Source organism: Leptonotus elevatus, chromosome 8 (genome assembly GCF_054856555.1).
Source record: "Leptonotus elevatus isolate MCC_2025b chromosome 8, RoL_Lele_1.0, whole genome shotgun sequence".
NCBI classification, from domain to species: domain Eukaryota; kingdom Metazoa; phylum Chordata; class Actinopteri; order Syngnathiformes; family Syngnathidae; genus Leptonotus; species Leptonotus elevatus.
In genome coordinates this window covers 14,830,931-14,857,542 of record NC_141246.1, presented here as the reverse complement: position 1 = coordinate 14,857,542, position 26,612 = coordinate 14,830,931, and the positions used below count along the sequence as shown (strand labels likewise).

Below are 26,612 nucleotides of genomic sequence, written 5' to 3'. Positions count from 1 at the left end.
CCCTGTCATTGTTGCTCTATTTACAGTGGCGGCAGACAATGGCATAGACCACTGTGTCTACAAGGTCACAGTGGACTTCACCACAGAAATTTTTGGCACCTTCAGACAGACCATAGTTTTTGACTTTGGCTCAGAACCAGTGCTGATGCAGCGAATAATGGTGGATGCTGCCTCTATTGAAGGTATTCCAAAAAATAAGCTTTGTATACAGGAAATAGAAAAAAGAAACTCCAATAATTTTAATTGAAATCATTGTTTTTCTACTTTTGTTTTCTAGATATAGAACATCTGATGGCAGCCAGACAGCAGCTCTTGATGACTGCAAAACGTTGGGACTCTTCCTGTAAGACGTTAGTTAGATTCACACCTAATGAGACCATGTGTGATTTGGAGCACAGTCTTCTTTCCCGCTATCGAATCCCACTGTCGGCGGACCAGCTTTTTACTCAGTCAGTTCTGGACAAGACTCTGACCAGAGAAAATTACCAGGCCCGGTTGCATGACCTTCTCTACATAGAGGAGATTGCACAATTTAAAGAAGTTAGCAAGTGAGTAATCTTTCTTGTATTGTATAAAGGCTTTCCTGTAATTAGGGAGGTGGATATAAATAAAAAATAGCACAATCTACAATGTTGAAAAAGGCAGGGATTTTTGTCTGCCTGACATTGCAGCTGTGTTTGAAAGACATTGAATACAAAAGTAGCCCATGCTCTGCAAGCTTTTTTTGTAGATATTCCACCATATATCTGAATACACATACCTTGTGTAGGCACAACTTGATGAGTTTTAACATGGAGTCCAAAGTATCTTGCAAATATGATGGTATTAGTTGGGAGAATAGCAAAACTTGATCTGTGTTTGCCGTTATTGAATATAGCTACTAAACTACTGTGATTTTTTTCTTCTTCTTAAATTTGATGTCTGATGTTGTGCTTTCAACCTACCACAAGATGTCAGACTTAATCTTCAATGGGAATTTGATATTTTTCTTGCACAAAACTTGACTTCCAATGGGGTCTAATAACATTCCTGAGGTGATATATCACAGGAGGGTTTTTTTAACCTTGAATGAGCGTACCTGATTTATTGTTTCCTCCGTTACCGAATCGCTTGAATTGACTGATTCTTGATCACAGGCAAAATCGCAAAAATGATCATGATGCATTTCTAGTGCAAATACATCTCTTGATCATTTTCAGTGGGAGATTACTTTTTTAAAGCAAGATTCCAAGGAATCTGCCAATGGCAGAGTAATACTCATTTTGCAGGCTTCCTGTGGATCATTGAAGTCTTAAAAGGCATTGAATTGTATGAATCTAAAAACCAATGCCTTAATTTTCATTAAAATGTCTTAAATCAATCTTTACTACTCCAAAGCCTTAAAAAATTTGAACACAAGTGCAGAAATAGGATTGTATGTATGTAATAGTCAAAAATGTCAAGTTGTTAAAAAAAAGAAAGAGAAAAAAAGTAGTTTACCTAATGTGTCGCTTGGTAACATCATGCACACAATCATGATAGTGGAAACAACAAAACAGTGATGTGTTAGAACTCTTAAGTAGATTTGGGCAGTAAAACGGTAATACAGTATCCCGAGGTGTCCAAAAATGGCAAAGGTGTCACTTTCAATACCGCCATAAAAAACACAATATTTGTGTTTTCTAATTAGTAATAATATAACAATGAATATTACTATAACAATTTAAAATGTATAGTAAGCTATTAGTCATGTGACAGTCACATGACCGGTCAGGCGGAGCGAGACAAAATGACCAGTCGGCACAGCTAGGTTAAGCGGTCCCCTAAAAAGAAAAGAAAAAATGCAAATGCTACAATTTGGCAGCAAATGTCGATGAGGGCCTGTATGCAAAATCTGCATGAGGACTTTAAAGATGTGAGATGGAATATACTTAATATCTCAGAACTCATCTGAGGAACAATATCCCTCGCTCACTGCTGCAAAGAGATGATTTTGTCGCGAAGTCCATAATTCGTTTACCAACTACCCGTACTATTAGGCCATATGACCTCCAGATTATTTATACAAAAAATCAGTAAGTGATTTATTTTTTCGTCCTTGGACACACATCAACCCAAGACCGTGGCACGCAGGTGAAGTAGGCTATCTGTGTGTGCTCTGGGATGGGGGTTGCGTGCATATGTTTGTGTGTCGCGTAGATGCCGAGTGTGCGCCCACAGTGAGGGCCCACCATTCCAGTAAAGAAGCCAGTAAACCGAGAAACAGTTAATAAATGTGTAGGACCGCTAGAAGTTTGTGCGCGTCCGCGGGGAACAGTGCAGCGTAAAAGGAGCGCATGCACGTCAGCTGCACACTTCAGCCAAAGATGTGCCGTCATGGAGTAACACACATTCAAATGCACTCCGTCACACAAAAGATTATTACAAATGGAACCGGAGCACCCAGTGAATAGATTTGTGACCATTAACTTCTAGAAAGACTGGCTGTTGTCAGTGCAAGATAAGTCTTAACAATTTATTATTTTTTTAATTAGCAACGGTATTACCGTATACCCCGGTGAAATGTGGAGACGGTAAAACGGTGTCAAAATTTGAATACCGCCCAATTCTACTCTGAAGTTCAAGTGCGCATCATCTATGTACTGCAGCAACTTTGGACAACCTAAAATATTGGGAACATTCTGAATAAACTGGATGAGAGAAAGATGAGACTTCACGACTTTGCAAGTTTAGGCCCCTGGGAAGGATGTATTGTAGTTTTGTTACTTTAGAGGAGAAAATGTTTTTGTAATCCCAACACATTTCGGGTTGACCACCAGCCTCCTGCATTGTTCCACTTCTAAGGGCCCACAGTTATTTTTTTTAATATATATTAGCTAGTACGCTTTATTTATTTATTTTTGTTTCCCAAGGTTTAACATCAAAGTAAACCTCCAGCTGGTATCCAGCTTCATGCTGACTGGCATTTCGGTTGGAGCCAAGTATGCCCAGAATGGACAACTCTTTGCACGTTTTAAACTCACGAAAACACTGTCTGAGGTATTGAGTGAACGTAATTTCCATTGTAGTACTGCTACAGGCCCTGCTATTGCATTCTCTGTTAGCCGGTTCAATCCAGCAGTGTTTCTATCATCCCTCAGGACACACTGGCAGGACGACTAGTAATGACGAAGGTAAATTCAGTTCTCTTCCTGCCTTTGGGCTTGGAGGGCTTCAGCAGCCAGGCTCCTCCAGGGGTCAAAGAGCGTGTCTACGAAGCTGTGATTGAAGAGAAGACCAAGGAATACATCTTCCTCAGGATCTGCAAAGACTGCTGTATTGAACTCGGACTACTGCCTGACAGAAAAATCCAGGTTTGTGCTTTACAGTGTATGTAAAAAGTAGGGCTGAACAATATATCGAAAAAATAACAATAATCGAGGCTGGTTCATCCTTGAGTGTAATTTCCAGATGCCATATTTATCTGTTCAAGTATACACAAGTTGAAAAAAAATATGGGAATATCCAGCCGTCACACCGCCCAAAAAGGAGATTGGTTCTTTGGTTCAGACATGAACGTGCTTTTTTCTGAAATGTGCTTACGATTATGGCCAAAATGGTAATCACGGTTGTTTAGATCAATATTGTAATCATTATTTCTCACGAGTATTAATTTAGGGAAAACCATAACCCTTTACATTTTTTCCACTGCTCTAAAGTGTTTTTCAACGCAAAATGAAACTTGAAAAATAATTCATTCCTTTTTCAAATTTTTATTAAAAAAACAAAACACTAACTGAATAAATATGCCATTATTTGTCAAACTTTACTTGCCCTGATTCTGACACTTGATGTTGAGTCCTTTCGAGACACTAGCTCCTCACCACGATGCTCCTTCTCTCCAATATTTGCTGTACTTTCTTCTCTCGACATAACTCAGTCATTAGTCCACAAAGTGACTTTAGGATCCTGCTGCAGACTACGTTTGCTTATTTAAGCAGCTTAATGAAGCTTTAACCATGTGTTTGCCCTCTGGTGGTTAGCAGACTAGTGGTCAAGAAAGTGCTTGATTAGATATGCAGCAGAGCATGCATTTTAAATTTAAGTAATCCAAAATTGTGATCATTATTAAAATGTGATTAATTGTGCAGGACCACCTCACCTGATCTTGTGTTCATTGTGTCCTTTTTATCTTTTTTTTTTTTTTTTTTTTCATTTTCTTCTTACAGAGCCCGAATTTAACAGATAGTTTGACGCTTTTGTGGTAAAGCTGTTGAGTTAAATTGTATGTTTAGTCAAACAGTTATGTTGCTTGTACATCAGGTGGAGCTCCAGTTCCAGCTGAACCGGCTTCCACTGTGTGAGATGCATTATGCCCTGGATCGCATCAAAGATAGTAAAGACAATAGCATTCTTTTCCCTGATGTCAGCCTTGTCCCAACCATCCCCTGGAGCCCCAACAGGTAATTCACACTGTACACACACTTCAATGTTGCAAGTCCACCAACCTGGTACAATTCTTGGAACTAATTTTGTCATACACAACTGTTGCTGATCTGTCAGTCAGATCTGTCTTTTCAGCTTTAGCGGCCAGTCGGATGTTGCACAGGGGAAGAGAGTAAAGTCTTAATGACTGGTGTCAAGGAAGATAGAGTAGTATACCCCTGCTGTTTACTATGCTTCTGCTTCATCTTTAATAAAACGTTAATTGGCAATATTTTCTAAAGGCCTAAAAATGTCAAAAATGTATTTTCAATAAAACCTTTATCAAATGATTACTGGGCCCATCTTTCTTAAACCATCAGGCAGTGGGATGAACAGCTGGATCCACGTCTGAATGCCAAGCAGAAAGAGGCCATTCTTGCCATCACCACCCCTCTTTCTATCCCGCTGCCCCCAGTCCTCATCATTGGACCCTATGGCACTGGCAAGACGTTCACCCTGGCACAGGCCGTCAAACACATCCTCCGCCAAGAAACTAGCAGGTATGTTTGTTCATCATGGCTTATTTGTATCACGTTTTGGCCAGCAAGTTTATCACCATCGTTATAGTCCCAAACCCACCAATTTTCCCATGCAGCATTTCTGATTAATTTGTCACAAACTGAAGCGAATAAAATACTTTGTTGAACGTTTTGTTTCTTAAATGCCACAAGGTTGCCTATATGTAACATGAAGGTGGGGGGAAAAAATATATTTGGGAAAAACTAGTAGCAAATTTAATATTTATGTTTTCCTTTCACTCTGAATGCATGTAATATTTAATGTCCAGGATGAATTATAGATGTTTTAAAAGCCAAGACAAGCAGAGGTGACTATTCAAGTTTAGTGACATACACTCACGTTACTCTTAGAATAGTGAGTATGACCTCTTATGTACTCCAGTCAGTAGCATGTCATGTTGTTACTGTTACTTAATGATTTAACAATCTTGTTGCCAATGTACCTATTTTTATGCAGGTATATTGTTATTGAATGCTTTTATTTTTGGAACGAGAAAATTTAGCATTTTGGTTAGAAATAAAATGCATGTTGCATCGCAGAGTGACTGCTGCTTAGTGCACTGGAATGGGAGCATAAATTTAATATTGCCCAGGGAGCTTGTTAACAAAATGGTTAAGACAAAGCCATTTAGGTTTATCTTTGAGCTGCTTTTTATGTTCCTCAGTAGGTGCTGACATTTTTGTTTGTAACTATTCAAATGGGCTCAGAAGGTAACTCTTAAACACTTTAAATAATAACCTCTATGAACTTTGATAGTTGCACTTAAATTATAATTTTTTCCTGGCGGGAGGAATTGTGATGTTTATTTGTCTTCAACAGATGATTCACCCAGGAAATAAGTGGGACACAATATTTGCAGCAAGTGCAGTGTATGATTTCTCTCTGGCTTGTCTTTTGTCTCTACAGGGTTCTAATCTGCACCCACTCCAACAGTGCAGCTGACCTTTACATTAAGGACTACCTTCATCCTTATGTTGAAGCAGGCAACCCACATGCCAGACCTCTCAGGTATGGATATGTACTCTAAAGACATGATGGCTGAAGTCAAATGTGCAGGCTTCATATAGCCTTGCACATGCTATTAATGTCTTCTCCATGTATTCTGCATATTTGAATCTGAAGCAAATATTAATGCAATTTTAGATGGAAAACAGCAAAGAAACACTACAGTTTATCAATAATTATCTCTGTGTATACCGCCACCTACAGCGACGGAGTCCCCTATCAATATTCGCAAATGAAGAACAGATGGAAACAGGCATAAGTCGCATGTCCGTTTTGCACATTTTCAGTAAATTCGCTTAAACATTTCAAAACAAATGAATAGAAACCTGACGATAGAAAGTGGCGGCACTTTTTTAAATGACCTATTGCGGGTGGGCATGGAACGAATCCCCCGTGAAAAGCAAAACACTAAACAATCTCCCAATTTTCAGTTTGACATTTATTTTTTCAGTATATAACTGACAAATATAACAAGACAACAGCATTGTAAGTTTAAAACAAGCAAACGTCTTTGCAATGAACTGCACAAGGAACAAAGAAACAGTAACGCAAGGAGGAACAAAGACAAACTATATTGTTGTTTATCTTTGTTCCTTGTGCATTTATCTTTCATGAACACTAACTAACTAAGGTCCACTTTCTCAGTCAATGGTAACTAATGCAAGTTGAAAAGCCAAGCTAACGCGAGTTTAAACAATTGGCACTTAGCTGGGATAGACAAAGTTGCCAATGAACCCCGCTGGGCTTGTACTTTGTCACAGATGTTGCAACAGGCGTAATCTGCATCACATTTCGAGAAATGACGCCACACTTTTGAGCTTTTTTGATCCATACTGGATTGTTTTAAATGGGATTGAACAAGCGGTTACAGAGTGGTGTCCTTGTGCTCTTGTGTGTGCACTGCTGTATTGAAGTGTGCCATGGAAAATTGCCCACTCTTCCACTCCCGCAAAGTCACAACTTTTATGTGTTTCATTTTACATGAATTGGTACTTGGTTGTGCCTACTCAAATCGGTCTGTACCCAAAAAAATTGTATAAGTGCCGACTTGGATACACGTGCCCAATCTGCACAGATAGATACTAAATTGACATTCCTTCTTCAGAGATAAGTGTATCACTCAAGGCTCACTTCTGCCACTATAGGCCTATTGCAGATAACATGTCACTCACTCTTTATGGTGACAGTTAAATTGACCTTAATAATAAGGGTACTAACTTTCTGTTTAAAATGTGGGATATCTGTGTGTATATGTGGTTTATGTAATTTAAAATGAAAGGAAGCAAAGGTCCTGGGAATTCTGGTCACAAGAACTCTTAACTGTAATACTTGATTTATGTTAAAATATATAATCAAATTTCAGTTTGATACATTCATTCTTACGTTGTCTTTCTCTAGGGTATACTTTCGGAACCGCTGGGTGAAGACAGTTCATCCAGTGGTCCAGCAGTATTGTCTCATCGCCAACACACAGGTCACGTTTAAAATGCCTACAAGGGATGACATCCTTAGGCATCGCGTGATTGTGGTCACCCTCAGCACTTCACAGTACCTCTGCCAGCTAGACTTGGAGCCTGGTGAGACACATTCCATCTCATGTATTTTATCAAAATAAATTTTTCAGATTTTACATACGTAACTTAAGGAAGTGAAATAAAGCATGGTTTAGCCCTCATATATTGCTCATTGAGCGTGCCAAGAGTCTCTCTGGTATTGTCTGGACTCCTGACCTGACACAGGCCTAATATGCAATCAGTGATGAAACTCATCTAAATAGCGTTAAAAAAAAAAACAAGGTAAATGATTGCCACTTAATGTTAGTGGAGGGGGCTTTGTAGCATGGGAATGCCATCTGCCTGTTTAAATGTACTTTACATCATTAGCCTACTCCCCACGTTCCATCTCTAGGGCTCGCCGAGTGTTTGATGGTGATGTAAACAGTTGGGAACTGAGGCAATGGCTGCTAAAACATCTACCAAGTTGCTTTCACAAATCCTCAAAGCTCTAAGCTTGGCTGTCCCGGGAAAATGTTTAAGCTGTTTTATGTTACTGATCATGTTAATTTATGGCCTCAAAATTGGGATTTAGCACATGGATAAAGAATGCAATGCTGATTTTTAAGATGACGAAATATAAATACTTAAATTCTGACTATTTTAAGTAAGGCTTTAAAAAAAAAAAAATGAAGCAATTTGTTAAATGAGGTTAGACATACTGAACAAAACGACCCACCATCTGTTAGTTTTAAGGTTAGATTTTACAGCTATTCAAAGTCACATATACTGAATATAAAGGAAGGAAATTGAAGGTAACCCTATGAAAGCATGCAAGTGCTTGAGTGTTTAAAGTGAACGACTTGCCATTTATTACTCATGATGATACATTTCCCAAAGTGTTGATCATTCACTTTCATTCTCATCGTGGCTCTTGTTGTCCAGTCGAATCTCCACTATGATGCAAATAATGACAAATAGCAGTTACATATCTAAATGTGAGCTCTGATTTCAGACAAGATCTTGAAGGACTCAACTGTGTCCTCGATAGAGCAATTTCCTTTATGGTGGTGCTACCGGCATTTTATTTTATTTTTTTCGTTTTAAACTAAAATATTTTTGTTGCTATACTATTGTCCTACCAAGTTTTCTGGATTTGATGGAGACGGTAACCTTTTTTCTTTCTTTCATCAGAACATTTTGTTTTCGTAACACACTACCACATTCTTACCCAAATTGTGAACCACTTAAGCCTTGTACAATTTCTACATTAGCATTTGACAAAAATCTAATTGGCAATAATTTGAAAACTCATTCTAAATAAATTCTTCTTTTTTTTTATCAAGCTGCTGCTTTAATCCATTTGTTGTTTTGTTTGTATCTTGGACTTTTAACAGTTGCCAAGTGTGAAAGCTTAAGATTGATACCCAGGTGGTCATACTGGGCACAACACAAGATAGTGTTTATGCATCCCCAAATTTTGAATTGATCAACTTAGTCATATCACTTACCATTTATCAAATATGCTGTTTGTCCGTCTGGTTCAGGCCTGTTCACTCATATCTTGTTGGATGAAGCTGCCCAGGCCATGGAGTGTGAGACGATCATGCCTTTTGCCCTTGCTAGCATCACCACCCGCATTGTGTTGGCTGGAGACCATATGCAGGTAAGTGCCAAAATAAAATGGCTAGCAGGATAATGATGTCTGTTATGTATATTTGTATGACGTATGAATTTTGTTTCCAAACTGAAATGTCCTCACGCTATATTGCTTCATTGATTAAATTAAAATACCTTAGTGGGGAGTGGCATAGCTGTGCTATTATGTTTTAGCTTGATATGCCAGTCAGGCCTTAGGAACCCTGATAATAAAACTATTTGTCACACCAAGGTAATATTGTGTAGATAATTAAAACTGACCAATGAATTCCCTCTAATTATTTTTCCTTTTTGATTTACAGCTCAGTCCATTTGTATACAGCGAGTTTGCCCGCGAGCGAAACCTGCATGTTTCCTTGTTGGACAGACTGTATGAGCACTACCCTTCAGAATTTCCATGCCGCATCCTTCTGTGTGAGAACTACCGCTCCCATGAAGCTATCATCAAGTAGGTGTGAGCCATCAGTGCACTGGCCTTGTGATGGTGGTGGAGAAATGAAATGCTAAATAGAGAAGAGAGAGAAAAATGCGGACTGACTTGGGTGTTCGGAACGCTTAGTCCCATGATTAGGGCAATGCTCAGTGAGTTTCTCAGATGCTGTCAAAAAGCTACAGTTTGACCTGTAAAACATCAAATACAGTTGACATTCAGTTCTAAGGCAAGCTCTTGTGTTTTTGGTCTAACTGGACTCTAATCATATATTATTGCTTTTAGCGTAACTATAACTATGTATACAAATGTCAACCTGACTCGTTGGCTGGGAGACGAATGTGATATGTATAAACCGCAAACTTGCTTAATTTCAAGTTAAATGTTTATCCTTTTGTCTTATTCCTTCTTATAATTGTCTTCACACGACAGCTACACATCAGAGTTGTTTTATGATGGCAAGCTGATGGCAAGTGGAAAGCAGCCATCTCACAAAGACTTCTATCCGCTAACCTTCTTCACTGCACGAGGAGAAGATGTCCAGGAGAAGAACAGCACTGCCTACTACAACAATGCTGAGGTACTGAACAAAGCGTTTGTTTTTTCCTGATTATGATCACCTTCAGTGTGACATACTGGATGTACGGTACATTGGGCAGCGACGAAATGTCATTACACATGCATTTCTAGGTTGATAATTTATTAGTGGTTGTAGTTTGCATTGATGACTAGCACTCTATGACCTCTATGACTAACACCCCCTTAAAAGAGAGATACACTGTATAACACTATTGTAATTTAAAACACAAGATGATACATTTTAAAGATGATGTCCGAACTGTAATGACATTTGAAACCCGTAAACTTAATTAGAGGTACAGGACATGTGGTACAATGTGATGGATGAGTCACCGACAGTTTGTCTCATTTGGTTATGGTCGTCAAGTGTTGACTAAACGCTGACCTTTTTCAGCCTGTTGTACTACGCATGTTTGTTGATCCACTGCTGTATTAAATATGGGCAGTTTCTTTGTTGGGGGCAAATTCTTAACTGTAAAATGTTTGGGTCAGTCTACTGCCCTATTCCCAAAAGTGCTTTTGAAAAGCTTTTTTTTTTTGTCAGTTAATAAAACGTTTTGTTTTACAGGTATTTGAGATTGTGGAGCGTGTGGAGGAGTTGCGCAAGAAGTGGCCAGTAGCTTGGGGAAAGCTAGATGAGGGAAGCATTGGAGTTGTTTCACCGTATTCGGATCAGGTCTTTCGTATTCGGGCCGAGCTTCGAAAGAAGAGAATGCACGAGGTCAGCGTAGAAAGAGTGCTCAATGTCCAAGGTGAGAAAAAGCCTTTTACCAGGTAACTATTGTTTTGTATGTAATAAGGCTGCAGCTAATCGAATATTTTGGTATTTGAATATCCTACTGAAAATTCTGTTTAATGCTAAAGTATTCAGATAAATATATTTTTTTCTTGGTTAACTCTTTGACTGCCAGACGTTTTCAGAAAAGGGATGCCGTCAGTGCCAGCCGATTTAAGCATTTTACTGATCTTTCAAGGTCCACAGAAAATGTTCTGTTTGGACTATGGAAACACACGTACTACCAAATGAAAGATTGGACTTTCATCTTTCATCAGAAAAAAATAGTTTGTTTCTACCTTATTCCGTTCTTTAGTAATCAACAATAGAAAATGGTTAGTTTGACCCAATTTCGCCTGTTTTGGACCAAAATACGGAGAAATCAAGCTTTTAGTGAAACGATATTATTTCATGCATTCTAGTGAATTTTACACTTCTTTTTGTCCATGAATGATGCCACAAACACCTAAATAGTGCTTTACTTCTATAAAACACTACCACCAAGAATGAAAAAGTGTTTTTTGATAGCAAAATACGTTTATTTACATTCAACAGTGTAACAATTTGACAACAATTTGGCAAACTATTTACAAATGTGTGCAACTGTGGTGCTATTTACAAATATGTGGATGTTTCAACGACAGTTTTTCTTTTTGTAACACTCTCCTGCGTGCAAGGAGACGCAACAGCATTTGCACAACAGATTGCCTCTTCGCGTGCGCCACTTTCTTGCAGGCTGTTTTTTTCCGGGGAATAGCAAGTATATACTGCAGTGTGTCATCAAGTCTAATATCAGGATCATGCTACGGTTTCGTTACGTCTCGCTTCCCCGTGTCCTTCAGTTGCTATACCGGGTGGTAGGAGATGTTCTGATCCATTTTATCCACTCCATTCATGGTGGCATCGTAGTCCAGAAACAGTGTCTTCTCCGTGATCAGACTGTACCCGCTCCTCCGATGAATATGCATTGGACTCGGGGTACTCTTCATTGTCCGATCGAATGTCCGCTTGTGCAGCTCCGCGTTTTCCGGCGTTAGCAGCGCTAGCCGGTGAGGCTTTATGACGAGAGAATAACGGCCGCGTCAATGCTTCCAACTCCGGCGTCAACCTCGGGAGTGACCATCATCATCATCATCAATGTGCATTGGTCGATGCTTTTCGACTACTCTCCATCGTCCGATCGAATGTCCGCTTGTGCAGAAGTACCCGGCCGGCTATTGTGCGCGTTTTCCGGCCTTAGCAGCGCTAGCCGCGCTTAGCCGGTGAGGCTTACTACGTGATCGTAAACACGTCAAGGCTTCCAACTTTGGCGTCAAACTCGGAGTCATCATCATCATCATCATCAATCTGCATTGGTCGATGCCAACTCTCCATCGCCCGATCGAATGTCCGCTTGTGCAGAAGTACCCGGCCGGCTATTGTGCGCGTTTTCCGGCCTTAGCAGCGCTAGCCGCGCTAGCCGCGCTTAGCCGGTGAGGCTTACTACTGATAGTAACAGTCGCGCCAAAGCTTCCAACTTTGGCGTAGAGCTCGGAGTCATCATCATCGTCGACATCAATGCGCTTTTTAGTATTGATTGATGCTTTCCGTCTTTGAAAAAAATGCTCAAGCGTGAGCTGCTTGTAACCGGTTGCTTGGTCAAGCCATTGTGGCTTGGATCAGCCATTGTCTCCTCAACACTCTAGCTCCGCCTCACGTCTTCTACTGACGCCCACGGTGGGCGGCCCATCCAACCTTGTGCAAAGAGAGTCATCGCTGCCCTCTAGGGGCCAAAACGAGTCTTTGACTAATCATATCTGCCTGATACTTTCAGCACAGCTGCCCAAGGCTTTCCTGCACCCGTTTTTGAAAAAAAAACAAAAAAAACATAGGGGACGTCTTTTAACGTCCTCGGCGCCCTTCCCTAGGTTTATGCTAAACGTTTTATAACGTTTATGGCAGTCAAAGAGTTAAAGAACAATTATAAATACAGAAGACAAAAAAGCACATTTCCACTTAGTAATGAACGGCCAACTTGTGTTCATTTGAATTTTTACTTAAATTTAAATTGCGCTTAGCGTCGCAGTATTTTCCTCTTACTCCGGCTTGAACTCTGCTGAGGGATGTGTTGCAAACATGCGGTCTCTTTGTTAGCAAGTAGCAAGCTAACATAGCTTGAAGGCTTCGATATACATCAAGACAAGTTTATCTGGACAGAAAACGATTTAATGAATGACAATTTACACCATAAAAGTAGTGACCGACGTACTGTTTCAACCAAAAGCAACATACTTGGCTTCCACTTCCACCTTGCCCTCCAATCCAACTCCGTTTTTTTGTAGATAGCGGCTCCAGGCGGCTGGTTCCAATGAGTCGCAGTAAGGTAGTGTCCGGGTGTCCCACCAAGGACGTTTTTTGTGACATTTGACATATTTCCCACCTTTTAACGAAAATGCTCGTCGAAAATCAAGCTCTCTCCATATATTCTTTATGGGGGGTTGTCCTCCAGAAGGCTGAGTGGTTGCTAAGCAGTGACGTCAGCGAGAAGTGTCTTTAGGGGGGAAAAAATACTTTGTTGGTGTGCAGAGTTTTTACTTTGTTTTGCCAAGTGTCATTTTGAAAATGTCAGTCCCGCTGAAATTTGAGACATATTTTATATGCAGTCCCTTTTTAAGATCCTATCACGAGGCATTATTTGCAGAGCCATGTCTCACTGTTGAGGAGCAACTAGCCCTGACAAGATTTGCATAATTGGCACAGGCAGTAACGGTCACTGAAGTCACAAGCAAATCCAATTTAGATCCCAAAAGCCGTGTTAATATTTCTCCATGAAGTTTTGTATCCCGGATTTGAATTTTTGAGAGAGAGAAAAATATCTTCAATGATGATGTGAGCAACAATACTCTGGTATGTCCCACTGTAATAATGAGTGTGCATATAGACCTCACACATCAATTTGCATTATAAATCGTATAAGGGCTTCGACAGGTCTCTCCCCTGATTAAGCGTTATGCATCTTCTACTTGCTTTCTATTCAGATGCTTTCTACAGGTCATTAAGCCCCTCATTAATTGCATATAAAAGGCAGACACAAATGCACTCAAACGACACTCTGGTTAATGGCAAACTTTGGACATGCAGATGTATGTTTTTCTGATCTATTGGCAACCTCCACAGCCATTTATTAAATACACACAGGATCTTTTTTTATTACAGATTTTAATGGGTTCTGATTATAAGTTTGTGATATAGTTGAAATGGATTTGTTGAAAGAGTTAAACTATTTTTTTGAAATTGAAAGGAATATTCATTTAAGTGACAATTTTGATTATCTCAAGGAATAGGTTTTTTTTCCTTTCTTGTTTTGTTTTTGTTTTTAAATGAACTGTCAGTTTTGAATGAGCTCTCAGACACTCAATCAAGGCACGTTTGTAGGTAAACAGTTCCGAGTGCTGTTCCTAAGCACGGTGCGGACGCGGCATACCTGCAAGCGCAAGCAAACGGCCATCAAGAGGAAAGAGCAGCTTGTGGAGGACTCCACTGAGGATCTGGACTATGGATTTTTGTCCAACTACAAACTGCTCAACACAGCCATCACCAGAGCGCAGTCGCTGGTTGCGGTAGTGGGAGACCCAATTGCACTGTGCTCTGTTGGACGTTGCAGGTAAATACAGGCTGTCATCCATACCAGTGGAGGATTTGTGAAAATATATTATTGTGTTTGTAAAAAAAATATTTAAAAAAAGAAGAAAAGACAAAAAAGCTTTCACAGTACCAAACTGAAACCCACTGATTGCAGACACAGGGATTGTTATACAGCAGACACATGGAGTTTAGCTTTGACTATCTCTGAAGACGATGCTTCCTTAAATGCTGTCTATTCCTGTTATTAATTTTCAGAAAATTCTGGGAGCATTTTGTTTCCATCTGCCATGAAAATTCAAGCCTCCATGGGATCACGTTTGAACAAATCAAGGCCCAACTTGAGGCCCTGGAGCTAAAGAAGACTTACGTTCTCAACCCTCTGGCTCCAGAATTTATCCCACGTGCCCTCAGGCCCCTGCAAGGGCACCAGCCTTCACAGGCACTACACCCCCACCACCATCCTCTTCCTCAGCATGTGCAGGCTACATCCACAAAGCAGGCACAGCAGCAACAACAGCAGCAGCAGTCACCACCCAAGGTAAGGCGTTTCTGCAGGGAGGCCACTTTTCACGTAAGCCAATGCAAACAATATGCAACAACCCATATATCCAATGGTATGCTATGGTAGCAATACATTTGGTGTTGATGCCTTCTGTTATGCAAGCCTGTATTTATGGAAGCTGTTACGAAACTGGCTTGCGTTAACTCATTCACTCCCAGCCATTTTCACAGAAACAATCCCCCTTACTCCCGGCTGTTTTACTGGATTTTGACTGATTTTGCAAGGCTCACAGAATATTGTGTTATATTGGTATAAAACCAAGGAACCTACCAAAAGAAAGATTAGAGTCTCTTCTTTCATTAGAAAAAAAAAGTATATTTCTATCTGTTTCCGTTTTGCAGCAATTAGCATTAGAATATAGCTAAATTGAATAATTATTCAAAAATCTATTTATAAATGTGAGTAAAAGAGTTTTTTTTCCCAACATGGCCCTGGTTGATCTCTTTTGCTCTGCTGGCCTTACTACCATTTCTTCAACCGTTCTTTGCAGTTGAGGCTGCATCAAAGCCTTCTGTATGCTCTAGCATAAAAAACAACTAAAAATCGTATAAATACGTCTTTGGGGCACCTAAAACATTTTTGGAAGCAAATGAGTTAAGGTTAACATATTGAAATCCCACTAGGAAATATTTGGCTTTTATGGCCAGTCGTTTTAAAAAATAGCTTTTTTTTTTGTTATTGTTTTTTTTAATGTCTGTACCCGCTGTCTGGCCTGAGGTAAAGGTTAACAAAATCGCCACTGCTGCCATCACCTGCTGGGCCTAATGAGCTGCAGCATCAGCTGGCTTTAGCGGCACAAACATGCAATTAAGCTATGTAACAGTTGATCCAATAATGTTTGTTACTTCCAGTAAATGTTGTTTCAGCATATGCAGCATGTTGCTTGTTTAAAAGGTAATCTCATTGTTTTCGTATTCTTGATTGACATATTGTTAGAACGTTCATTCTACCTTTTTGTGTGTTGATTTTTGGATCAGCTCTCTTATGTATGTTTGGCATAGAGGTTCAATGTTGCATTTAGACATGTGATACACTAGACAGATGGAAATTATGATGATAGATTTGTCTCTAGATACTTAGAGCATTAGATCCGTAGGCATGTAGTGATATAACTGAGTCTCAGCTCCAAATTGGATTTGAAATAGTTTATTCTGCAAGAGAAGAGTACTACATGTCTCAATAATATTCAGATTAATTTAGCTGCTCTGCTATTGCCCACTTTGATCTGTCTCCTGATCATGAACGAAATTGTGCAGCAATAGCAATTTTTACAGCCACGGCCACCCTACTCGTCCATTTGGAGCGGCCACACATTTGACTTTTTGGAGACTCATTTGTGATTTTTATTTATTTTATTAATGGTCCTTTATCTTTCAGGGCAAACACGCTAACCACACAGAACACCTTCCACCTGAAGGATATGGTGAGTGTTTTCAATCTTCTGCTCATGTTTTTAAGTAGTTTAATCTGTTATCATTTAGGGAGAGTAATGTGAGTAAAGTGCATGATACATGTTGCCAACTCTATGACAAAATTGTGCATTCAGCTCTGGCAGGTGTGTGCTTGCTTGAGATGAAATGTATCCTTTAGGAATGTACCAAATATCCTTAGCCTTCATTAAAAAGTAATCAGTGTCAATGACTCACAGTAGGAAAGGATTTAAAAATCCCGTAATTCCTACCCGACCCATAATCAACCATGGTACCTCTGGAAACGGTGAACCTGTTGACAGGGTTCTCAAATTTTGCTTGGAATACTTGATAATTTGTTGTCATTTCATTATTACTTTATAATAAGGTTTACAATGTTTAAATTTCTATTATTTTCTATTTGGGATGTTCAATACCACTTGTTTTCTGACCGATACCAGTACTCAACACTTTAGTACTCACTGATACAAATGCCAAATAACCGTACTCGTACTTTAAAGACGTAACATTTCTGTTATATTAAACCAATGACTTGTAGTTTTTAAAGAAATACCTCTTGTTTGTTTCTGACAGGATTCATTTGTAATAAGTTAACAAAAGTGCAAAATAAAACATTTTTCAATTCCTCATTTCAATCTGCAATGTAGTGAGCATTGCTGATGAAAGTTATGGTATATAAATAACTACATGTGACATTACCGACTGTGTCATGTAATGTAACAGGAACAAAGTTATGGTGTAGGTGTCTAATAATATACCAGTATGAAACCTTTGTTAATTGTTTGCAAATTGAGTTTTTTCCTCAGATGGGAAAATTTACAACCAAAAACATATTTCATCCACGGGGGGCTTTAAATAAACAAATGCAATTTAATTAAAAACTTCATAACAGACCGTTATTAAAAAAAAAAAAAAAAAGGATCAACTGCCTTTGTAGTAAATTGTTTCAGTTGTAAAGAGCCTTTGTGGATGTCCCTGCACTTGAGTGTTAGGAGTATAACAAACACCCTTTCAAGAGAAACATTGTGAAGTGGGATCAATAACATACATGCAGTTAAATCTGTTAAGAATATTTAATCCCAAAATAAACTTTTCTACTCCTCTCTCATTGCAGTCCAGCCCAACCCAGCTGTTCTAATGGGAAACCCAATCCAGGCATTTACACCGCCCGTGGGTGCCGCCCCAGCTGGCTTGGGCAAGTCACCAAGTCCTGTTCAAAGAATAGACCCTCACACAGGCGCCAGCATCCTTTACGTTCCAGCAGTATATGGTGGAAACATGGTCATGCCCATGCCCCTTCCTGTAAGTTTTCCCCTTCTATAAAAACATTAACTACATACTGGCAAATGTTCCCAAGCCAAAATTGGATAGTCATCTAGTAGTTTGAAATATATATATATATATATAATCTTTAGATTATATTAATGTTAATTGATTGTGTTTTTTCTTCTTTAGTTGCCATGGCCAAGTTATCAGAACCGCTTTGCTGTTGACCCGCGCATCATGAGCCACCAGGCAGCCATGGCCTACAACTTTAATCTCTTGCAGTCCCAGAATCGAGGCTCCCCTATTCCTTGCAGTGGAGTGGTACATCCCTCTTCCCTCGGAGTGGGCCAACCAAGCCCGGAAACAGATCTCCAGTTGGATGCAGTCAGAAATGGCATGCTTTGATTTTTATTTCACAACAGAAGTTGAAAGAGATTAGTTATGATAGTAACACCGCTGTTGTTGTTGACAAATTTTTAGGTAAATTAGAAGGATGTCCCAAGTCAGAGCAGACGCCTGAAAGAAAAAACACAGACATTAAGGATAAACAGGTACGCCGCTTTATATGTACATACAAATACCAAACATATACTGTGCATTTTTTACGTCTCAAAAAAGGGTTGGGCATCGTTTGAATTTGAACAATTCTTGATTCCAATACTTTTAGGGGGCAGAGTAAAAAACAAACAAACATGTTTTTAAATTTGATTTTAACAATTAAATTGTCCATATTTCAGCCATACATTTTTTAGCGGCCGGTGGCATAGACAAAGATAAAAATTTGAGTCTGCTCATGTCATTTGTCTCAGTGGGCGGCAAGTCCGAAGAGACAGTTGATCGTCATCTCTCACTTCTTTGTTTTCAACCAAACATCATCATTTGGTAGACAGCCACCCAAAAATCCTGAAAAATTATTGACTTTTTGCTTGTTTGTAACCTAACTCTTTTAACCGTACAGTATATACTGTATAAAAATAAACATTATAGCTTTGCATATTTTTGCCTGCACTGATGGAATGGTTTAGTGTGTTAAAAAAATTAAAGATATCAAAGTGGCCTTTGGAAGAAAAAGTTTACACACCCCTGGTTTAGATGAAAAAAGTATTTTATATTATATATATTTTTTATTATATTTTTAAAGTTATTTTTGGATGAAATTGACATAAATTGTTTAAAAAATTTAAATTCAGCAAACTTTTTAGTTTTGATGAGCTTGACTGAATATCGAACAGGGTAATTTATCAATATTAATATCAAACCTATGAACTTGAATTTGTTGTGTGTTTTTTCACTAGCTCAATCCAGTGTTCAGTTGTTAAAATACATATAATTGTGGTTTAATACTTTTGTACGGCACCATAAATAATGTAATATATAGTTTTGCAATACTTCATTTTTTTATAGGGCGATTTTGACACAGTTCGAAGCCTGGAATCACAAACGGATGGAATAGCTGGTTTTCCAAATGCACTGCTTCACCGCAAAGAACCCTCAGCAGCTCAGAGAGGACTGAATTATCATCTGGCACCACCCAATCCTGCCTTTCCCACACATCCTGCCAGTGGAAGAGCCCTCCCCCAGCAGTGTCCAGTCTCAAGGCTGCCTTATCGGGTCAACCAGCCTCAACATCCAGCAATGGTCCAGCAGAGTCAGATCAACCCCGCCTTCCCGAGCGGAGGTCACAGTGCATCCTTCTTCAGTGGCAATATTGCCCCACATAGGGCTATCCAGTCTCCCACTTTAGACGCGCCAGACTCTGCAAGTTTGGAAGAGATGGGTAGTTCCATCAGGACTCCTATGGCCCACCTGGGGGGTCACCACCCAAATCTGTCACAGCACAACAACAGAGTCCCTAGCTTTGTGGAGGAAGGACAAGATGCAATGCACGCAGATGGTCTAGGTGAGTTGTCATGAATGTATTTAATTTTATCTTAGTCAATAGGCATTCTACAGCTAATGTTATTTTTTAGATCTTCGGCGACCCTTGGCTCTCGAGGTCCTGAACCAGCAGCAGGCCGCCAGGCTCAGCCAGTGGAATGAAGCAGCAGGGCCGTTCCTTCCGGGGGGCGTCGCCTTCCCTGTGCCCCAGCAAATTCCCCACCTTGCTCAGCCCGGCATGACGCGCTTTTCCCATCAGTTGCAACGTGCAGCTAGCTGGGGCCTTGGTCCCAACATGGAGGATGAAGCTGGCTCACCCGCTTCCACTGGCCCACCTTTCAACAGGTTAGACACTAGATAGGGTAAAATAATGGATTCATTTTGCAGTTTTAATTTCTATTCATGCTTTTTTTACCCCTTTTATTTTTGCCTAATTTTCTTGCTGTTAGTAGTGTCAAGATCTGGTGTAATGCGTTTTCACTCATCAGGTACACGGGCCTCCTGAGAGAGATCCCCCAACAGGAGCCACCTGAAACCAGGGAAGCAAGTGAAATTCAACCCCCTCCTCAATCTCGCCTTCTCCAGTATCGCCAGTCCCGTGCCTCAGTTGACCCCTCATCTTCTTTAGCTGCCACGTCAAATCACGCCGGCCCATTTCCACCTGGGCATTTGCCCCACGAAAGCGGTCGTGATCATCTTAACAACAACATTCTCAACACTGCGGCTCTGCAGCAGCAGCATCCTGTTGGAAATTCACTTTACAACAGCGGCTGCTACCCACATCAGACACCAGCCCACCCTGCCAGCCCACCTCCATCGCAGGTGAAATACCTTTTACAGGAGGCCCAGTGGTCCCATGGCGGAGGCGCATCTGTGAGCCCGCCACAGCAGAACCACCTGTTAGGCAACCAAGCTCATGGCCTTCCATACGGACTGCCCATGATGGCTCCACCCAGCAGGCAGGAGCAAGTCCATTTAATGCAGCTTCACCATCATCATCATCATCAGCAGCAGCAGCAGCATCATCATAATCATCAACAGCAGCAGCAGCAGCAGCAGCAGCAGCAACAGCAATCTCAGCAAAGTCAAGGTCAAGATCAGGAGGCCTACCACTCATTGTCACCTAGAACATCTGCAACCACTGCCCTGCACAGTGTAGATGAGGTAGATGTCAAGCATTTCATTGCTTTGGTTTATGTTGGTTTTAACATTCAGAATAGAAAAAAATGTGTACGGCATATTGGACATGAAAAAGTTAGTGTTTTATCTCTATACATTTTCTAAATTTGCTTAATAGGTTTTCTTTTTCTTTTTCAAATTCATAGTATTTTGAACTGTTCAGCAACAACATGCAATTTTTTTCTTATAATTATTATTTTTTTAACAATTCTCTCATATTTTACTACCATAATGTCACAGTAACTTTCTTAGGTGCATTGGTTGATCTTTATTTACTGTAAATCCCATAAAAAATGGTTTATAAAATACAATTCGCCTAAACATATATCCCATATGTTTCAATTACAGAAATTAGCTTTAAACATTTGCACATGATTTATAGGTTACACCAGGGGTAGGCAAGTTCGGTCCTAGAGACCCCAGTCCTGCATGTTTTTGATGTCTCCCTCCTCGAACACAGCTGAGAGGCTCCTGCAGAACGTAATTATGAGCTGATGATTTGAAACACCTGAATTGGAGGCAGGAGACACCGAAAACATGCAGGACTGCGGCTCTCTAGGACCAAACTTGGCTATCCCTGGGTTACACCAAATGACATGAAACCCTGTTATCTATAAGTCGACAAATTATATTACAACACACTTTATTAATATTTCATATTCATACATCTGACCCATGATTTTTATTTCTTATTTTTTAACTTTACTCATTTAGGCTACTAATGAGTTTGATGGCTCAGGGTTTGCATTAACTACGGAAGCATGGAACTGCCAGTGTGAAGTAAACTTTTTTTTTTTAACTGGCAAATAAGCTTGAATGTTTATATTTATTTGTTTACGTTTATTAGTATGTTAGAATGTATTTATAAGTACATTTGAATGTACTTGCAAATACCCAAATTCAAAATAAATAAATGACTAAATAAAAAGACAAAGTAAAAATAACGGATATTAATAATATCAGTAAAAAAATGTATCCAAAAATAAATATAAATGGAAATTAAAAACAACAACAAATATGCATACCGGTATATACGTATATTTCTATTAAATTTTTTAGTTTTTATTTTCACTTTTAGTCATTTATGTAGTTATTTGTATTGTATTTATATATATATATATATATATATATATATATATATATATATATATTTATTTATTTATTTATTTTTGGGGATTACATTTTTGAATTATATTTTTAATATGTTTTTATTTTCACTTTTAGTCATTTATTTATTTTGAATTTTGGCAGTTTTGGTCCTCCATGGGTTCGAACCTATTTGAAAGTATGTTTGAACGTAAATGTTGCTAAATGCTAAAAACTTAGGAATGTATTATTTCCCCCATAATGCCAGTGTGTATTGACTTGCACATACACATACTGTGACATTATGCGGAAACATTTGCAGAACTGGAATCATGCAATGCAAGCATAATAAATCATAAAAGTTACACAAACAATGGTTACTTAGCCCCTTCAGACCCGCGGTTTTTCTGCTGGGCAAATTTATTAATTTTTTTGGTTGCAGATTTTGACTCAACAGTTTTTGTTGTCACAAAGAAATTTTGAACATGTTCATAATTTGATGGCATTACATGCTATTTTATCACTACTGGCACCTCTTTACTGTTATGGTTGATATTAACAAACCATGCAATGCATGCTAAAACAAATGTTAAACATTTTAATATGTTGTTGTTTAGGACTCTAAATATCATGCTCTTATTGGGATATAATTGAGAGTAGATTGCTTTAGATCTGTTTCTAATCTTTTCTGTCTTCTATCATGTATCCAGTATGAACCCAGAGGTCCAGGTCGGCCCCTCTATCAGCGCCGTATTTCCTCCAGCTACCCCGATCAACCCTCTCTTGCCAATAGCAACAATGCCATGTCCCAGCAGTCCCAGTCCTGCGCAGGAGACCCGAATCAGGACCACCCCCATCCACACATGCAGCATCAGCAGCAGCATCCACATCCCCCCTACGGTTACCCCTCACATGATCTCTGGCCCAGTAACGGTGGCGGGCCGGGTCCTTTCCAGAACATTCCATGTAATGGAGGTGGGACCCTCGCTCATCATCGGGACCTTCTAGGTAGGCAAAGTTAACACAAACATGTATATACCAGTAATTTGATTCCATTTACGTGCAGCTTATATGTTGTTCTTCTTGCGTGTTTGGCAGCTTCTAAGGCCCTCCGCCAGATGGAGGAGCAGTTGAAGGCGGAGTCTCCAGCAGCACAGCAGACACACCCTCACACACTAAACTCCCTTCAGCACCTCGGACAGTTCCCGCCCCTCATGTCCAACAACAAGCAGCAGCCGCAGCAGCCGCCGCCACAACAGGCTCCCGCGGAGCCCGTTCAGGCAGCTCCAAATCTAAACAAAGCGCCCACTATGTCCTATGCCAGTGCTCTTCGCGCTCCGCCCAAACCACGAGCCATTCGCCCCGAGCAGGCTAAAAAGAACAGTGACCCACTCTCGCTCCTGCAGGAGCTCAGTATAGGAAGTTCAGATGGTAGCAATGGCTACTATTCCTACTTCAAATGAGTGTCAACCCCTACCATGTATTATATACACCCTTTAAAAAAATTAATAAAATAAAAAAACAGAAAAAATTCTCAGAAAATACAAAAAAAAAATAGTGCAGAGTTCATTTACGAAACGTTTCTATCAGTAGGTTTGTTTTTGCATTTTGTTCCATTTTAAACCTTTTATTTGTAACCGTTTCTCCTGTTTCACATATCTGTGAAGAAAACAAGTATATATAATGAATGCATTACCGGTATATATACATACTCATTATGTATATATGAACATATATACTTATATTATCTACAATTGTATATGTACGTAATGCTAAGAAAAAAAAAAAAGTATTAAAAATTTTAATGAGATTTTGGTTGGCCACTTAGCTTCCCTGCATTTTTATTTGCATATTGAAGTTGGTTTTGCTGGTTACTAAACACACGTGTTGGCATTTTTGTCAAGTTTGTCGTTTTTTCACTTAATTTTTATGTACTACTCTAGTTGTGGCAAGGGTCAAAGGCTAAGTGGTCAGCTGACACAGAATCTACATGGAGAAGTGTATAGAAGTAGATAGTCAGTTTCCTCTAATCTGTACATTAAAGACAATAAATGACTGAGTTGTATGCCACAGACATGTCCTTAAATTATTGTAGACCTTTGTTATAATTTCAGACATTCTGGACAGCCCACTAACCCAAATATTCCACATTGGCTTCTTGAAACACTTTCATACATGGATGCTTTCCCCTCCTTTACTAAAGCTAATTTTGGATCTTAGGGAACTCCAGTCCAATTATTTTATTTTTTTTACAATAATATGTTTTATGCGACATTCTACTATGTTTAGGCTAATGGGACTTCACGGAACTTCATTATTGTAAAGATTTTTTTACTTCCCTTTCAAACAAGGAATCGGTGGCGTCGTCACAAATAACGATACTAATACTGCTTTTACATTTAGTTTTTTAATCAGCTAAAATAAAATGCCGATTTTTTTTTTTCTTAAGGATTATCCTGTGGCAATTCTATTTGGGCTTTGAAGCATTATAGAGGGAATATGAAATGTGCTGTTACTAGAAGGACAGGAAGGTGGTTTAGAACGTTGCAGTCCTGTGATGGTTCGTGAATGTGAACAGGGGGTGCTTTGAAGCCAGAGTGATGTGGCATTCTGGGTAATTGGAAACACTGCCAGTCAAACTAAATGTTTCTTTTAGGATATAAACACACTGACATTTGTGATAAACATCTATTGAATATGGCTCAGATCTGGTTGTAGCGCACACTGTTCATATGTTCTCCCAATAAGACAATCTACTAACAATGTGAACATGACATCCCAATTTCATTTTCAATTTTAATTAGCTTTTCTTTCAGTCCTATTTGGTTTATAAATATAATTGGTCAGTCAACAAATTAGTATTAATTTAATTTTTTATTTCTTTAAAAAAAAAATAGTTTTTAGGCTTTTGATTCCTAGTCAGTTTACTAGCTAGTGCACTTAATGAGAGCACTGCGAGTTTTTAACAAATAAGAAAACTGCTCATTTATCCTATAAGAAAAAAAAGCTGGAAGCTGCAGCTATTTTGTGTTCACTGCCCCGTGTGGCTCCAACTGGTGAAGTCATGCCACTGTGCCATGGTTTTTCATACAGCAGTTAAACTTCTTAAATGTGAAAAGGGGTCCTCCTTGTCCACTTCTGCTGATTAATTTACGCTGTACTGACGAGGTCCATATTCTTGTCACTTAAATAGCGCTGCATACTTGTAAATACGCATTTTCTAGGTATTTACAAACCCTACATTTGGGGAGCACCTCAATTTTTGTAGATGCTATTCAAACAGACGTATGTCCTTTTTAAGTATGCAATTTCACACAAAAATTTAGTCATAATATGGAAATCCAGTTGGTGGTCTAAAATGTCTGATTATTGTTTGGGATGACAAATTTTTGTTGCACAACCCCCTCACCCCCGCCCCCCACTGTACAATACTTACATTTATGTTGCTGTACTACAACTGTTGTGCCACAATGCAGCTATACTGCAGTCATGATTTCTTTGTTTTTCTTGCATGGTCATTTTTTTTAAATTAGATTTTCTACCCCTGATTTTATATGTATCAATTGTGGTTTGAAAAAGGAACTTTTGTTCAATCCCTTACGCATTCAAAAATTTCTTGGTGTATTTGATGTATACAATGTGACATAAGCCAGCTTTTCCATTTTACTAACATGTCACTCAACAATGTATCGGTCATGTATGTTTGTGTGTTTCAAGCAGGGCTCAAGTTGAAGTTGCTCCCTGATGCGTCTGAAGCTCGCTGGCTGAACTTGTGCAATACTAATATTTCATTGCCTCTCCAGCTCCAATTGTTTTGTTGTTGTTTGTTTTGTGGCAGAAGGCATTAAGCCAAAGACGATCAAGACACTTGCGAATCTGTATGTTAAAAAAAGAAGAAAAAAAAACATATTTGGTTGCCTTTTTTTGTAGAACCTAAAAATTGAGCAACACACGAGGGGAGCAACTTTGGCCCCAACCCGTAGGGATAGATCAGTGCGTCCATTTTTTTTTCTGTCATCCCTTTGCTCTCATCTGTTCCTCCCTGCAGCGAATCTGCACTGGCACGTGACGTCCATCCACCCCCCCCCCCCCCCAATCCCAATGGCTAATCCCATGTGGGTGCAAAAATACTGAATAGATCTGTTTTACTTTTTCCATTTCAAATAATGGTGGTTATAATAAAGGAGCTAGACTGTGTTATAAAGGTTATTTACTTTGTTTCTCTATTAAAGTGTTTTTATTGAAACTTGATGTAGTTATTTGTCCTTCATAATTATCCGCAGATGACACATTTTTATATCTTTACAGTATAATAAAGCATGTGATTTATATAGTGCTTCTCGAGACACGATGCTTTACAATGGAATGGAGACATTATTCATGCACTCACACATTCACACTGTGGTGGCGGTAAGCTACTTAAGTAGCCACAGCTGCCCCGGGGGCATGCTGATGGAAGCGTGGCTGCCAGTGTGCGCCTATGGCCCCGCAGGCCACCTCCAAACATTCACATCTTCCATACAGCAGCTGCGATTGGCTGGCAACCAGTTCAGGGTGTACCCCGCCTACTGCCCGAAGCCAGCTGGGATAGGCTCCAGCAACCCCCGCGACCCTTGTGAGGACAAGCGGTACAGAAAATGGATGGATGGCATACAGCAGCGTGAGTGAAGTGCCTTGCCCAAGG

General features: G+C 39.5%; 1 protein-coding gene across 2 annotated transcripts in view; it reads left to right on the top strand.

Moving 5' to 3' along the window:
* Positions 1-26,174, top strand: part of helz (helicase with zinc finger) — a 41,325-nt gene extending 15,151 nt beyond the window's left edge. For both annotated transcript variants that reach the window (XM_086082849.1, XM_086082850.1), the window contains exons 11-33: positions 27-182; positions 278-548; positions 2,892-3,018; positions 3,120-3,332; positions 4,282-4,421; positions 4,764-4,943; positions 5,869-5,970; positions 7,366-7,544; positions 9,008-9,126; positions 9,422-9,567; positions 9,982-10,129; positions 10,697-10,880; positions 14,318-14,546; positions 14,783-15,065; positions 16,467-16,512; positions 17,634-17,821; positions 17,975-18,179; positions 18,266-18,336; positions 19,190-19,685; positions 19,756-20,008; positions 20,152-20,827; positions 22,639-22,936; positions 23,027-26,174. In XM_086082849.1, the coding sequence (XP_085938975.1) occupies positions 27-182; positions 278-548; positions 2,892-3,018; positions 3,120-3,332; positions 4,282-4,421; positions 4,764-4,943; positions 5,869-5,970; positions 7,366-7,544; positions 9,008-9,126; positions 9,422-9,567; positions 9,982-10,129; positions 10,697-10,880; positions 14,318-14,546; positions 14,783-15,065; positions 16,467-16,512; positions 17,634-17,821; positions 17,975-18,179; positions 18,266-18,336; positions 19,190-19,685; positions 19,756-20,008; positions 20,152-20,827; positions 22,639-22,936; positions 23,027-23,391 (5,075 nt within the window). In that variant the 3' untranslated portion in view covers positions 23,392-26,174. The remainder of the gene's footprint in view (positions 1-26; positions 183-277; positions 549-2,891; positions 3,019-3,119; positions 3,333-4,281; positions 4,422-4,763; positions 4,944-5,868; positions 5,971-7,365; positions 7,545-9,007; positions 9,127-9,421; positions 9,568-9,981; positions 10,130-10,696; positions 10,881-14,317; positions 14,547-14,782; positions 15,066-16,466; positions 16,513-17,633; positions 17,822-17,974; positions 18,180-18,265; positions 18,337-19,189; positions 19,686-19,755; positions 20,009-20,151; positions 20,828-22,638; positions 22,937-23,026) is intronic.
* Positions 26,175-26,612: the final 438 nt, after the last annotated feature.